The sequence below is a fragment of the Pipra filicauda genome, unplaced genomic scaffold (assembly GCF_003945595.2).
Source record: "Pipra filicauda isolate LSUMZ 115617 unplaced genomic scaffold, ASM394559v2 scaffold152_size1767362_pilon, whole genome shotgun sequence".
NCBI lineage: Eukaryota > Metazoa > Chordata > Aves > Passeriformes > Pipridae > Pipra > Pipra filicauda.
Window position 1 is genome coordinate 982,918 of NW_024104018.1, and position 15,204 is coordinate 998,121.

General features: G+C 45.8%; 1 protein-coding gene and 1 long non-coding RNA gene across 7 annotated transcripts in view; one reads left to right on the plus strand and one right to left on the minus strand.

The window, feature by feature from the left end:
- The window catches only part of MBD5 (methyl-CpG binding domain protein 5), a 108,814-nt gene extending 97,156 nt beyond the window's left edge, over positions 1-11,658 (plus strand). For both annotated transcript variants that reach the window (XM_027721034.2, XM_027721033.2), the window contains exons 12-15: positions 266-1,471; positions 5,188-5,261; positions 7,173-7,248; positions 9,376-11,658. In XM_027721034.2, coding sequence (XP_027576835.2) covers positions 266-1,471; positions 5,188-5,261; positions 7,173-7,248; positions 9,376-9,447 — 1,428 coding nt within the window. In that variant the 3' untranslated portion in view covers positions 9,448-11,658. The remainder of the gene's footprint in view (positions 1-265; positions 1,472-5,187; positions 5,262-7,172; positions 7,249-9,375) is intronic.
- LOC113987905 overlaps positions 1-15,204 on the minus strand; it is a 30,663-nt gene that overhangs the window by 679 nt on the left and 14,780 nt on the right. Inside the window, exons 4-7 of one of the 5 annotated variants that reach the window (XR_003540708.2) lie at positions 13,855-14,151; positions 11,162-11,557; positions 10,017-10,235; positions 1,370-1,791 (exon numbers count right to left, since the gene is read on the minus strand). This is a non-coding gene — a long non-coding RNA (uncharacterized LOC113987905). Of the gene's footprint in view, positions 1-1,369; positions 1,792-2,011; positions 3,355-9,826; positions 11,558-13,854; positions 14,152-15,204 lie in introns of those variants that run through there. The other 4 variants (XR_005562696.1, XR_005562694.1, XR_005562697.1 and 1 more) reach the window with 4 other exon arrangements.

Consider the following 15,204-nt stretch of genomic DNA (forward strand, 5'->3'; position numbering starts at 1 on the left):
GTGACCCTACCTTGGCAGGGAGGTTGGACTGGGTGATCTCCAGAGGTCCCTCCTGTCACCTGCTCCAGGTGGCCCTGCCTTGGCAGGGGGGTTGGACTGGGTGATCTCCAGAGGTCTCTCCTGTCACCTGCTCCAGGTGACCCTGCCTTGGCAGGGGGGTTGGACTGGGTGATCTCCAGAGGCCCCTCCCAACCCCAACACCTCTGCAATTCCGTGAAACATTAATCCAGAATATGAACTCCCATCTTCTCCTGTCCTTCCCCAGGTGAGGATGCAGGAGGACGCCGCGGTCCTGAACAAGCGGATGATCGCCCAGATGGGAATGGCGCCGGTTCCCGACAGCTCCAACGCGATGCTCCCTCCCTTCCCAGAACCCTCCTGTGAGCTGCAGCCCCGGGCCGAGCCCCCCCTGGGGCAGCAGCCCAAGGATTCCCTGCCCGTGGGTGGCCCGGGGGACCCGTCGGTGGACGCCATCTACAAGGCGGTGGTGGACGCGGCCAGCAAGGGGATGCAGGTGGTGATCACCACGGCCGTGAGCAGCACCACCCAGATGAGCCCCATCCCCGCCCTGAGTGCCATGAGTGCCTTCACAGCCTCCATCGGGGACCCCCTGAACCTCTCCAGCGCCGTCAGCGCCGTCATCCACGGCCGCGGCGTGGCCGTGCCCGAGCACGAGGGCAGGGCCAGGGGCGCCCGTGGCGCGCGCGGCCCCAAGGGCGCCGAGCACGGCAAGAACCCCGGGGAGGGCGAGGGCTACGAGTATTACAAGGCGGCCAGCTGTAACACCCCCAAAAAACAGTGGGAAGGGGAGCAGAGCCCGGTGGGTGAGATAAACAGGTGGAAGTGCGAGGAGTTCCTGGAGCACTCCCACCTGCACGGCAGCCCGTGCCACGAGAGGCCCAACAACGCCTCGGCGCTGCCCCTGCTGCCGGGGGAGCAGCACCAGGCCCTGCTGCCGCAGAGGAACTGCCAGAGCGAGAAGGCGCTGGAGGAGAATTTCAGGTATAACAATTACAAAAGAACTATGCTGAGCTTCAAGGACAGACTGGAGAACACTGTGGAACGCTGTGCACACATCAACGGGAACAGGCCGCAGCAGGGCAGGGCCTTCGGGGACCTGCTGAGCGCTTCCAAACAAGACCTGGGTCTGGAAGAGCAATCCCCGAGCTCCTCCAATAGCTTGGAGAGCTCCTTGGTGAAAGACTACATCCATTACAATGGAGATTTTAATGCCAAAAGCATTAATGGGTGTGTGCCCAGCCCCTCGGATGCTAAAAGCATCAGCAGCGAGGAGGACCTGAGGAACCCCGACTCGCCTTCCTCCCACGAGCTCCTCCACTACAGGCCAAGGACGTTCAACGTGGGCGACTTGGTCTGGGGCCAGATCAAAGGACTCACTTCATGGCCTGGGAAACTGGTGAGGGAGGAAGAAGTTCACAATTCATGTCAACAGAACGCTGAGGAGGGGAAGGTATATTTATATATCTATGCACATCTCTCTCTCTCTCCACGTGCCCACCAAAACGTCGTCATTTTGGTCTTTGTCTCCTATTTTAGCAGCACGGTTTGGGTTTTTTTCCTTACCTGTAGCTCGTAGGACTGAATTTCCCCGTGGTTTCCCGTAAGAAACTTGTGCCAGTTGCCTTCAGAGAGGTTAGGTTTGGGCTTTACTAAATCAGTTGTGCATGGAAAAGTGGTGTTATCGAAAAAAGGCTTTCGCTGCCGTTGTGTGTTCAGTCAAATTTCTGGCTGTGTCAAAACCTGGTGTGAAAATACCTGAAAGTGTTGAAACTGCAAAAAAGGAGAAGTGATCGAATCAGCAGGAGGAGTGTGTATTAAGGGGAATCTTGCTGATTGCCACAGAGGAAATGCACACACATTTTCAACATTTTCAGCATAAAAGGAGGTTTGGATCGTCTTTTAGTAGGGAGGAAATTTGCTCTTTCATGCTGAAATCCTTTCTTTTGTGTCCACAAATCGTGTGCTTGTGGGGGAATATACAGGCAATAAGTTATCGAGGAGTTATTGGTTACTTTGTTACAGTAAATATTTCCAAGTCTGGTCTCCACTACTTGTATAACATTTTATCTTTGTAGTTCTTATAAAATAACCGGGGTTGTTGCACCCTAATTCAGGAGAACTTCAGTCTCTCTTTGCAGGTGACAATATTCCAGAGCTTGTCCTGGTGTAACTCTGTCCCAGCCCAAACCAGGACAAGGCTGCAAAGCTCAGTCCCTGGGATGGTCACATCCCCAAATTTCCAGTCAGTTTACAAAGTGCAGGCACAGGAGAAGACCCCAAACTATTAAAGATTAAACAAAACTGGAAAAATCAGATGTACAATATCCCTGTCCCGTGTGAATCAGGAACACAGTTATGGCTCTCACATGTTCCCAGTATGGATTTATGTATTAACTTCCAAAATTGTGTATCCACATCTCTGTGACTGATATAGTTGTGCTGGATATAACTGAAGAGTTTTGGTTTTAGAACTCCTGTAAAGAGGTGAATTTATTTTGCTTTCCATTCCTTGGCGATTCCGTGTTTCCTCCCTGGTTTGGGGGCACCAGAACGTGTTGTTGCTTTGTGCAAACCTGCCTCCTTTGTTTTTGTGGGGTTTGTGTGCATTCCATGAATATTGTGTGAGAGAAATCCAGTGGCACCCATTTCATTGGGTGCTGAAGCCCAAAAACCAGGGAAGCAAAGCCTGGGAATGCTCCTGTCAAGGTACCCCTTCAAGTCCCTCATCAGGAAGTCATGGATCACCTCTGGCATCAGAAGACCTTTAATTTAATCAGTTTAAATTTTAAAAAAAAATTTTAAAAGTGTGTCTGATTGTCTCCATCAAGAAGCACAGAGTGAACGGCCATTCCAAAGGGCAGGAGTTGGGGGTGAAAGGTGGGATACAGGGAAAAAAAAAACCCACACCAAACCAAGAGAAATAACCTGGAAAACCAAAAAGAAATCGCCTTTAAAACCAAATGGGCTTCAGGAGTTCTGCCCTTCAGTCACATCCATGGTGGGAGTCACCTGCAGCACTTCTGGAAATCCTCTTTTCCGTGGAGCTTCCCTGAAACATCTCTGGAAGTGTTTGTGTACCAAACGTGCCCCTCCTGCATTGTGACAATTGTTTGCTGTTGGGATTTGTGCTTCTCCCTGTTCTCTGGCTTAGACATCGTTTGATTTTGGTTTCCATGGGGGTGTTCAGAGCAATAATGGGTGTGTTGGAGAGCAGCCAGGCTGGGGTTTCCCCAGCAGGAGAAAGGAGGAATCTTACACCTTCCTTTCCTTGTTTTCTTGGCTGTTGGATGTCAGAGGAGCCCAAGGGAGGTGCAGCAGCAGGAGCAGAGATGTCTGGGAAGGAGAGGAGCGAGTCTGAATCCACGCATCCTAAACCAGAGGATGTGCAATTAAATCAATGAGTTTGATTATTATCCACCTCAAATCACCAGAGCAGGACCAAGGGTTTGAGGGCAACAAAGGGAAGGTCCAAGGCTTTGTTGAGCTTTCCTTGGTCAGTCTGCTCAGGGCAAACACTGTTCTTAATGGGTTAAACTGGGCTGGTTAAACTGGGCTGGTTAAACTGGGCTGGTTAAACTGGGCTTTTCTAGTCTTACAGGTGTGATTTATCCATGTGCTGGAAACCCCATCTGTGTGTACGATTTAGTGTTCCTACTGATTCTGTTATTAACTGCTGTTATTATTGATACTGATAATTATTATTAATCTGGTAGGCTTGCTTTGGATGCCCTGTTTTGTAGTAGTTTCATACTTCTTTTAAAAAAGTGGGGTTTAATGTATAGGCATCACAAAATGCCAGTAATGAAGACATTGAGTCCTTTCTGTTGCTGAACACAAGTCCTTTGTCACCCAAACATGATATTAATTCTTTATATTCTTATTTACCCTTGAACCTTCTCATTTATCTCGTGGCAGGTGGTTGCAGCCCCTGCAGGTTGTTCCTTAGATACACATGGAAAGGGATAATTCCCTGCCTTGGAAAAGCTCCCCAGGTTTCCAATAGGTTCTGTTTCTTCCCTGTGCATTTGTGTTCTTCCAAAATCCAACGAGGAGAGGACTGGTTGGAAGTATTTGCATTAAAAGTGAGCACAGTTTTAAGGGGGAAAACTCTCCAATTTGTGGCATAATTGAATTGAATTCCTGGAAATTGAATTCTCACCTCCCCACGTGCAGATTCCTCCATTAGTGACTCCTGGAATTATTCCCCAATTTCATTAGCACGGGCCTGAGACAAGACTTGGGGAATTGGATCTAAATTTGTATTTTTAGAGATTTTGACAGCCTGCTCACTCATTAACTTCCCCCTTGTCACATCCAAACATCAGTTCCGTGGGGAATATAAATTATTTGGGAATTGAAAAGGCTGAGTGCGGAGGGAATTTGCATTTCAATCTCATTTTTGGGTTGTACAAACTTAATAAATTTGTGTTTATAGAATTCATTTTCCCTGTGTCAGAACACAAAAGCTGGTTCTTGTTCAGTTAAAAAATACCAATCAAGATGTAGCAAAGTAAAAAAGAATTCAGATTTTCTTTAGGTTGATGTGTCATAAATCCTGATTTGGTTGTTTTCACAAGCAGAAGTTGCTTGAGCCAGATGAAAATAATCGAGTTAAGTGGACTCATGTTTGGAGAATGCGAACGCTAAAATTACAGAGATGATATAATTAATGAATTATCTTCTTGCTTTTATTGTTTGTGCTGGGATGAACTGGTACCCCTTGCTTAAAATATCCACAGCTTAAATTTCCAGTTCAAACACTCTCAGATACCAATATTGGCCCTTGCCCAAATCCATCCCTGACTCAGCAGGTTGGTAAAGGATCTTCTTAAATTAAAAAAAAAAAATTGAAATAACTGATTTTAGGACTCTTTTAGTGAGGAGTCTTGGATTCCTAAAGCACAAATAAAGCTTTTCCTCTGGAATAGGAAGGAATTTGGCCTTCAATTTTCCACCCAGGAACTGGAGGTGATGGGAACACTTTGATGTTGGGGGCACCTGTAAGGACTGTATTATGTGTCCCAGTGTTTTAATGCTTTCCAGGGCGGAGCCTGCTGTGCCTGCCTGGTTTTTTGGGCTGAGATTCCAGGCTGCCGGGGGGGTGAGAGCGATGTGTGGGGATTGCAGCTCCGGGTAACGTGGTTTGGTGTTCGTCCCTTCACTCAGGTGGAGCCAGAGAAGCTGAAGACACTAACAGAGGGGCTGGAGGCCTACAGCCGAGCCAGGAAAAGGAACAGGAAGTGAGTAAATCCTCCTTCTTTACCGGGGAAATACAATCATCCCATTTTTTTTTTTGCTTCCCTTTTGGAGAAGGCAAACTGAGGAGTTAGTTCTCTGATTCCTCCTGTTGGTTCTGAGAGTCACAGACTCACCCAAGAGCTTGGATATCTGAATTTTTAGTGCCTCTCCTGGTAGTTCCAGTAGCCCCTGTGAAATGTCATCCTGCTTGTGTGAGCTTTCCTGAGGGGGGATTCCTGATTTTCTCATTTTTACCAAAAAAAAAAGTCATTACATCAAAACTATTGTGACCAAATAATGCTTTTTAACCAGCTCTGCCCTTCTCCCTCTCCCTCTGGCAGAGGTTTGTTCAGAGAAATTCCCTTTTTATTCAGGTTTTTTGTACAGGTTTATTCAGAGACATTCCCATTATTTCCTCTTCCTTGGAAGTGTTTTAGGATTTGTGGGGCCTGGCTGTGTTTAACCAACCCAGAGCAGAGCTCTGGGTCAGACCTGGGGGAGCTGGTGGGGTTTTTCCTCCTTTTTAGCTTTTAGTGAAAACACAAGGATAGAACACTGTGAGGCAGCAAATACTGGGATATGAAGCATCAGGATAGACAAAACCAGGAAAATTATTGAGTTTGGGGGTGAAAAAAAACCCTTTGGACATTTCTAAAAGGATGACAAAGTAGAAATTGGGATTGGGTTTGTTCTGTGATGCTGCTGCTTATTTGCTGTGGCAGGGAAAATATATTCCTTAAATCTGTGTTAGAATTCCAAGTCAGTTCTCAATAAGGGAGATTAAATAATTCTCCCTCTTCCCCTCCTTTTAAGTTGTGAGCTTTACTTTTATTTGTATGTCACTTACATACTTAAGTAATTTTTTATGCCAGATAGACAGTTTTGGTGCTTGTTTTTTCCAAGATCATCCCTATTTCAGTTTATCTGATGGATCAGATCCTTTGGTGTCTCCTCATGGACCCTTCCTCATTTTCCCATGTACTCTTCTAGATTTGTGTGGCAAAGTCATTAATCCCCCAAGGAAGAACATCCCAGCTGAGCTCATGAGCTTGATTTCCTGGTTAAAGAGAGAGGGAACGGCCTTAAGCTGAAAGAGGGGAGATTTAGGTGGGATATTGGGAAGGAATTGCTGGCTGGGAGGGTGGGGAGGCCCTGGCCCAGGTTGCCCAGAGGAGCTGTGGCTGCCCCTGGATCCCTGGAAGTGTCCAAGGCCAGGTTGGAGCAACCTGGGCTGGTGGAAGGTGTCCCTGCCCATGGCAGGGGGTGGCACTGGATGAGATTTAAGGTCCCTTCCAACCCATCCTGTGATTCTGTGATTAGAGGGAAGGGTTTTTATAGGAAGTGTCTCCTGTGAGGGACTGACCCCCTGTGCCAGCTGGGGACAAGGTGTTCCCTTCCCTTCCCTGTCTGTGCCACCACCTCCCCTTAGGATACAGATGGTTAAGATGGTTCTCTTCCTCCTCCTCCTCCTCTTTCTCTCCTTCCTGCCTCTCCAAGGCAGGATAACAAGGATGACAGCACTTCCTTGCTTCCTGAGGATACGGGGCTGGATGCCCATAGTAGTGTCTCTCAGTGCCTTGGGGTAATTTGGGGTTGGAAGAACAAAGTCCTGCCCCCAGCTGTCCCACAGCCCTTGGGGTGCCTCATTCCAGGGTCAAACCAGGAATATTTGAGGTAATTAATGCAACACCTGTTTAAAGTTAGAAGGGTATTTAACTTTTCTTCAGCAATTCCAACACAAGCTTCACTTCCCATAATACTATCCAGAGGTCTGATCTTCCTGCTTGTGCTCCAACAGCCCGGGAGGCTCCCCAGTTACAACATTCCCAAGGAGTTCCTGTGTTTATCATTCATTTTTAAGGGGTTTTTGCTGTTATCCAGAATGACTGATGCATTATTTTTTTTCCTCCTAGAAGTGGAAAGCTAAATAACCATTTAGAAGCTGCTATACACGAGGCCATGAGTGAACTAGACAAAATGTCTGGGAATGTAAGTTCCTTTTCCTGTACCCCTGCTCGTGTCCGTGAGGGAGGGTTGGCTTGGGTTGCTTCCTACCCAGTTTTGTTTCTATCTCCTTCAATAATGTGGAATTTTCAGTGTTTCTCCTGCGTTAAAAGACAGTTTGCAAATGTCAGGTAGTTCTGAAAGATGGGAAAAGTCGTAGAATTTTAGTTGCATTGCCAGTTTTGTTGCTTTTGACAAGAGATTTCCACCCGGAGCCTGAAAATATTGGGATCAGTTCCAGTCCCACTCCTATTCCAGGGGGTTTCTCTGACTAATGACACAAAATCAGGCTCATTTGTTTCTCAGTTTGAGTAGAAACCACATTTGAAAGGATCATTCTTTGCATGTAAAACTCTTGGAATAAAGTTTTCCTCATGAGAAATGAAAGATATTGCCATGAAAGGTAAGTTTTAAAGAAGAGTATTTCTAATATCACATCCAACAGTGGTTTTTCTACCATGATTCACTGTTATTATCTCAGTCCAGAATCTTCCTGATATAAAATTAAGTTTATATAATGTTCTCATCTTCATATTTAGTTGTAATTTCATTGGAGCCCACTGGAAAATTAAAAAAAAAAATCTACCACAGCACGTGCAAACTCCCAGATCTTATAATTAGTAATTAATTATTCAAATAATTAATTATGACATGTTTGGAAGTGCGAGTAACACTTCAGGGGAGCTTCTGGAGTATAAAAAAGGAAATATATATATAAGAATATTCTTTTCTCTTTATATGTATTTATATATAATCTATATATTATATGAATTATATATGTGCATATATAAGAATATAGATCTTTTTCTTTGTATATATTTATATATAATGCATATTATATATATAAATGTATATTATATATATATATTCTTTATAGATATAATAATAACTGCAGAACAGAGCTGATTTCAGAGCCACCAAGGAATATTAAATAAGTTTTTCAGTAGCTTTTAGCGGCTGCTCTGGGTAATAACAAAATCAAATATTTTGCTTAAACTTCTGAATTTCACAAACTGGGATTTGAGCTTTGATTTGAAACAAGAGGCATTTCCCTGCTGTCTTGGGAAGGACCAGGAAAGCAGGGTCTGACTGTGGGTCTGTTACAATTAAATCAGGGATGTGGGGTCGGGCTGGACCATCCTGCTGACACCTTTTCCATGTATAAATCCAGGAATACTGAAAGCTGCTGTGCATTGCCGCTGCTGGAAGTGGATTTGCTGAGCTGGTGGCTCTGTCACACCAAACTGATGCACCTGAGTGTCAGTGCAGCATCTTGATTTATATTTTAATTATCCGGGCGCGGAACTCGTGCTCAGGGTTCATTTCCATAAAGATTACCATTCCTAGAAACACTCCCAGGAATCAGCACTTCTCTTTTTAGTGACTTGCATTTTTTTTCAGCTACTACAGCTCAGGCATCAGTCAGTTTGAGCTGGAAAACGTGTGGGATCCTCAGCTGCAGGAGGGAGAGCCAGTGCAGAGGCAGGGAATGTCGGGGGCTGGAGGAGCTGGGAAGGGCCCAGGAAGTGCCAGAGGATCCATTCCTGCTCTTGGGAAGCTGCAGCTGCCGCCAACAGATGGTGGTGGAATTCCACACCAAGCCCCAGCCTTCCTCCTCCTCCTCCTCCTCTCCCACTTGGTTTCTCCCAATGGAAAACTGTTTTGCTCTCAGATCAGCCCGGCCCTTGGCTCAGAACTGTTTCCTTGGAAGCACGGGCCGAGGAGTTTGCTGATGATTCCTTAATAACCCCACGGCCCTGGGCTGGACTGCCCTGGCTTTCCCTGGCAGCAGCATTTTCTCACCACCTGCTTCCCACCTCATGGCTCTTGTCCTGACAGGGTCTCCAGGTTTGCCACCGACAATCTGACAGAACTGCAGTTTGGACATCAGGTCCTGGTTATGTGGTTTCCCAAGCACTGCAGCTGGTTTGGGATGTGTCATCCACCCTTTCCTCCCAGCTCCTCAAAATTCCTGAAGTTCCTTTAGTTCAGGCTTCTGTGCAGCTGTGGAATATTGAGCCCTGTTTCCTAACAGCCCTTTAATCAACCCTGTAGCTCACTGACCCCCCTGCCCACTGTCCTTTGCTAACCTGTGAATATACTTATTTTTAGGTCCACCCAATCCCGCAGGGAGACAGACAAGTGAAGCCTCCAAAACTCAAGAGGAGGAAGATCTCTAGATAACATTGAATGTCTTTGTTACTGGTCCAGTACTTGTGAACACTGAGTCCATCTGTAGGTATTGCTCTAGGCTGGTACATCACTATTTATGTGGGGACAGCTCGATGCCAGCGGGGCACACGCCGGGCAGTGGGACAAGATTTGGGATGATCAGGAGGGGTAGAAGTTGCTGGAGAAGCCAATCAGAAATCTGGAATGGTTGCAGTAACAATGTCAGATGATTACTGAATTTTTTTTTTTTTCTATGATACTAAAAATTGTGATTATAAGAAATAGTCCAAATGTTTCTGAGAAATTTTCCTTGTGTATATAGATAATACAGAATTTCCTGGTGATATCTGAACTGTAAATATTGTACAATATTGTCATGTACAAGCGTACCTAATGCACACTTTATCTTTTATTGTACAAAAAATAGTGTACAAAATTCTTTGGTTTCTATTGAGTACACATACAAGAGACTACCAGTGTAAAGTGATAAATAAAAATACAGCCTAAATGCTTTTATATGATAATGTAAAAGATGCTGTTTTTGTATTTAACAGCAGAGAGAAGGCATGATTATGTAATACCTTAATTATGACATCCCCTTCACGCCACTGAGTGTTCATGGATCCTGTCTGTTTGGAATGAACCTTGCCTGGAAGTGCTGTACTCCACTCAGGTCCCTGCAGGAGAGTGCAGATTCCTCATGGGATGTGGGATCGCAGCTCTGATGGAGAATTCCAAGGCCGCAGCCATCGGTTGCTTTTGGTTTCCGTAGCTTTTCCAGTAGGATGCTGTAGGTTGGACTGAAGAGGACAAAGGAACAGTAGGAGGCCTGTTTTAGTCAAGCAGTTCTGTAGGTGAGGTTTCAGAGCCCCCTGAGGAACTAACCAGTCGATACCCCCCCCCCCGTAACATTGACCCCTGGATTAATTAGCCGAGATTGTCTAACTTCATTAACCCTGCAGGGGGGCAGAGGCCCTGCTTTGAGAAGGGATCAGTGTTGGTTCCAGTTGGTTTGGCAGTAGAATGGAAGGGCAATGCTCTGGAAAAGGTAATCCCGCTATCCATCCCTCGGTATTGAAACACAAAAAGGAGTTAAGGGTGGCTTACAAAACTTATTAGCAGCAGTGATTTTTATCAGTATTATGTAACATATCAGATTTATTTTATTTAAAAAGAATTATTTATACCATTAACAGATTCTTATATATATTAATGTGGCTGAAATGCGCAGGTTAAATCTATTAACCAAATTATTTATGTTATATTAAGTGAGAAATGTGAAACATATGTAGAAAAAAGAAGAAATTAATACACTACAGATTTAAAAGTCTAAAGCTATGAGCCATTATAAACTTAACCAACGGGAGTGTAGCACAACATTCTTTCCATTGGATTTCATTTTTCTTTTTCCCCACGGACGGTGGGGATGGCGAGGGGAGCCGTGGCATCCTCAAGGCTTCCTGGGATAGTTCTGCTCACCATTCCCAGTCCCGGGCTGGAGTCCTTCATCCGGGATCACCACTTACCTCAGATTCCTTCCCCCCGCATTCCCGGTGTCGCTCTCTAGCGAGGACTGGCAGCGATCAGCTCCCTGGGCTCTCCAGGGTGCCAGGATCCCAACTCCTTGCTCCTGTCCCAGGTCCCACGGTGCGTGTCCGAAGGAATGACCCCGAGGATGACGATTCCCTGGGCTGGGCTCCCGCGTTCCCGGGCACGCAGCACCTACCTCTGGGCTCCTCCGGGCTCGTCCCCTCCGGCCCGGGTGGGACCCCACGGCTCCGTGGGGCAGCTCCATGGCCCTGCTCCGCTGGGTTCCCATTCCCGCTGTTTTGGGGTGCAGTGGCTCCCGTTTTTCCGTCCCACGTCGCTCCGGTCGCCGGTGTCCCTCGGGCGTGTCCGTGGCTCCCCGAGCCCCCGCTGCCTCCCATCCCACCCCATCCCAGAGCTGTGTCCAAGCTCCTGGGAGCGTTTAGGTGTTGTACTTCCCGGTGTTTCCGTGGCCCCGCTTCCTTCCCTCGGTGGATGACGGCACTGCTGGGGGGGCAGGAGTAGTTTGCTTTCAGTCCAGACCGATTTTTTTCTCCTCTCTTGCCGAGTTTTCCTGGTTTCGTGTAAGCAGTTCCTGTAAATATTGTGAGCGTTACAGGTCGTGCAGTGTTGTAACATTTTCAAAAAATGTTGCACCGACTTTACAATTAAAAAAACTGGTCACTCATACTTGAATTTTGCCCATAGAGCCATTTCTTTCTCTTTGCATTAAAGCATAATCTACTTTTTTGATGGAGGCCCAACCCTTCTCTTTCTACCTTATTATTTTTTTGTTTAAGAAATCTCTATTTTTTCTAATAGAAGACTTAAAAAAAAGGAAAATTTAAAAAAAAAAAAAGTACTTTTTGCCTACTTTCTAATTTAAGAGAGAATTCCTATATTTAAAAGGTGGAGGGGGGAAAAAAAAGAAAAAAAAGAAAAAAAAAAAAAAGAAAAAAATACTCCATTGTGGCAAGTGGAACACCACTTTATTTGTCATTAATATGGCACAATCACCCCAAAGTGAAGTGGCTGAGTACAGCGAGCCCACGGCGTCGATCAGGACCTCGGTAGATTTTAGGGAACGACGTGATTCCTTGAGGATGTAAAAGTGTTACGTATTCTTGTCTATTTATTTATTTATTTATTATGCTTTCTTTTTGCTGAGTGGGTGACAATGTGGTTGAGTCATTCAGATGACGTTCCAATTAAAGGAAATGATTCCTCTTTCTGTTATGGTGCGTTTTGTGAACACCATAAACGGAACAACAACGAAAATCTTTTCATTTATCCCAATGGATTTTCTTCGTGTTCTGACAGAAAACCTTTGGCTGGTGTCAGCTGCAAAACTAAAATTCACGTAGTTGGAAAATTAAAGAAAAAAAAAAAAGCAAAAAACCCAAACCCACCCCACCTCTGATGTCCCAGGTCTGTTTTCCTCACAGTCTAAGGTCTTAGGGGTTAAAAGGAACTTAAAATTTAAAGGTCTTTCCTCAATCAGCTTTGCAGAAGGTTTCTAAGTGATGTGATATCCTTTTGGAGTCCCTGAGTTTGATGGTCTAGAGATATTAGAGGGCTCGTGGTGGACTGAATTACCTTAGGACTGGTACCTTTCTTAGCTACAATTTGTATTTTGCTATGTAGGGTTGTAATGTGAGAATTCCAGAAGAGCCGTAGCATAAAAAGTGCTTTTCTATTTTTAAAAAGAAAAAAAAAAAAAAAAAAAAAAAAAAAAACAAACCCATTCTAGTCTTACTAAGAATTAGAGGATTTTTTTAATATCAGTTTTGTAATTTTTTGATAAAGTTGTCAATATTATGATTAAATCACCAGAAAAAACAGTTCCTGTGCTGTTCTCTTCGGGGCAGGGACTCCGTGTTCCGATGGCTGTGCACGGTGCCACCGTGGGATGCCCGGCCTTAAACAGGGCACCTCTGCCAGGTTAAATAGCAACCAGCAGTGCTGAGGGCCATTTAGGGGCGTGAAGGCCGAGAGAATGCACAGCTGACACTGCAAATCCCATAGCTGGGCATTGCCATGGAGGTCCTGGCGGCGGCGGCGGCGTCCGACGGGTAAGTCGAGGGAGCCGGTGGCTGTGGGAGCTCATCCCAGCTCACACGGCACATCCCAGGAACACCCAAAACGCCCCCCATCCCACCCCTCACTCCGCTGTTCCCACCAGGCTGAGCTCAACATCCGCATTTCAGCATCCCCCCAAAATCCCCAGGATTTCCAGGAACCCCAAACACACCGACAGGTCGTTCAGTTCAATATTCCCTGCGAGGAATTCCCCCTCGGTTCACTCCAGGGGCAAATCCGTGCTGCAGAAACACTTTGAGGCTTTAAAAGAGTCCTACCCAAAAATAAATTTCTCATCTCACGAGCTGAGTGGTTTCCATGGACACCCCAGACCAGCCCACCAAGCACTCCTGCCCCGCTCCTGGTGTCTCTGGTTATCCTTGTGCTCCCCAGAAATTCCCACCGGCCACCTCCGGTTTAACCTGGACTGGTGATCCCTTATATTTGTGTTTGAAAGCCCAGCAGTGAGAAATTGGACCCCCACGGCTCATTTCTCTGTGCCAGGTTTTACAATTGATCCCTTGGCTGCCAACACTTGAAAGCAATTTTTGTTGTTGCTTTAAAAAAAAAAAAAAAAAAGGAAAAAAAAAAACCCCAAACTTTAAAATGGAAGATTTGATTCGAAATATCCCCTGCGAAAGATTCCATCTGTCAGGAGAAGTGTTTGGAATTGTCATCCCAACAGAAGGTGAGGGGTTAGGATTTAGAACAGGAAACAAATTATATATATATATATATATTTAGAATAGTTCTTTCTGGAAATGCCTATTTTGGAAAAGGTCTGGGAGATGGGAAGGGGTTTGATGTACTTACATGGGACGAAGCGGGGTGGAGAAGGAAGAGCATCCTCACATATTCCTGTGTCCAAATCCCAGGAAAGCACTGGCACAGGTTGACACAAGTCCTAGAGAACCACTGTCACTGGTGTTTCAGAATTCCAGGCAGGAATGGATCCCGATGAGGGAATGATCCAGGGCTGAGCCGTGGGTTGGGCCCGGCTGGGAACGGAGCTAAACCAGGTACAGAGTGGGATGGGGAACAAAGGCTTTTCCAGCCACATCCACATCCAGGTCCATGCTGCAGGTGAGTCCTTTGGGCACCAATAATTCCCTAAATGGAAGAACAAATGGAATAAATAGGGAAGAATAAACACTTTGGGTTCAAAAATACACCCAGTTCCTGCTCAGCTGGGTTCTGCTTCGCACGTACCCGCAGAACGTGCACGGGGGTCTTGCAGAGTTTGCTGTGAGGACCCAACTTTTCAGACAGAAAACAGGTTTATGGGATGGACATGTTCTTAATCCTACTTCACAAGTTCCCATCTCATCAAATCACAATCATTTCAAGCCTCTTTCAAAGAGAAGCAATTCCAAACTCCTGATAGAAACACCGCTCGTTTGCAGTTCCAGGAAAATCATTTCTTGCTCCTCTCGCTGATTTTTCTCCAGGGACAGAAAATGTCATAAAAATAACACAAAAATTATTGGGGTTTGTCATTATCTTTCTCAGTTGTGGGATTGAGCTCTCTGCTGCTGAGGAAAAAGGGAAGATTCACCCCTGAAAAATCAGGGGAAACTTTTTTCTTATCCTATCCTATCCTCTCCTGTCCTATATCCTGTCCTATCCTGTCCTATATCCTATCCTATCCTGTCCTATATCCTATCCTATCCTTTCCTCTATCCTATCCTATCCTATCCTATCCTATCCTATCCTATCCTATCCTATCCTATCCTATCCTGTCCTATATCCTCTCTTCTCTATCCTATCCTATCCTATCCTATATCCTGTCCTATCCTATCCTGTCCTATCCTATATCCTATCCCATCCTATCCTATATCCTGTCCTATCCTATCCTGTCCTGTCCCGTCCTGTCCTGTCCTATCCTACCCAATCCCATCCTATCCCATCCTGTCTTTCATTTGTTTGATTGTGACCAAAAGGAGAATCTGCAGTTCCCACACTTGGTCTCATCCACCTTAAGAGTTTCATCAACCAAAATAACAAATAGGAGATCACAGGTGGGATGTTGGGAAGGGATTCCTGGCTGGGAGGGTGGGGAGGCCCTGGCAAAGGTTGCCCAGAGAAGCTGTGGCTGCCCCTGGATCCCTGGAAGTGTCCAAGGCCAGGTTGGACGGGGCTTGGAGCAACCTGGGCTGGTGGAAG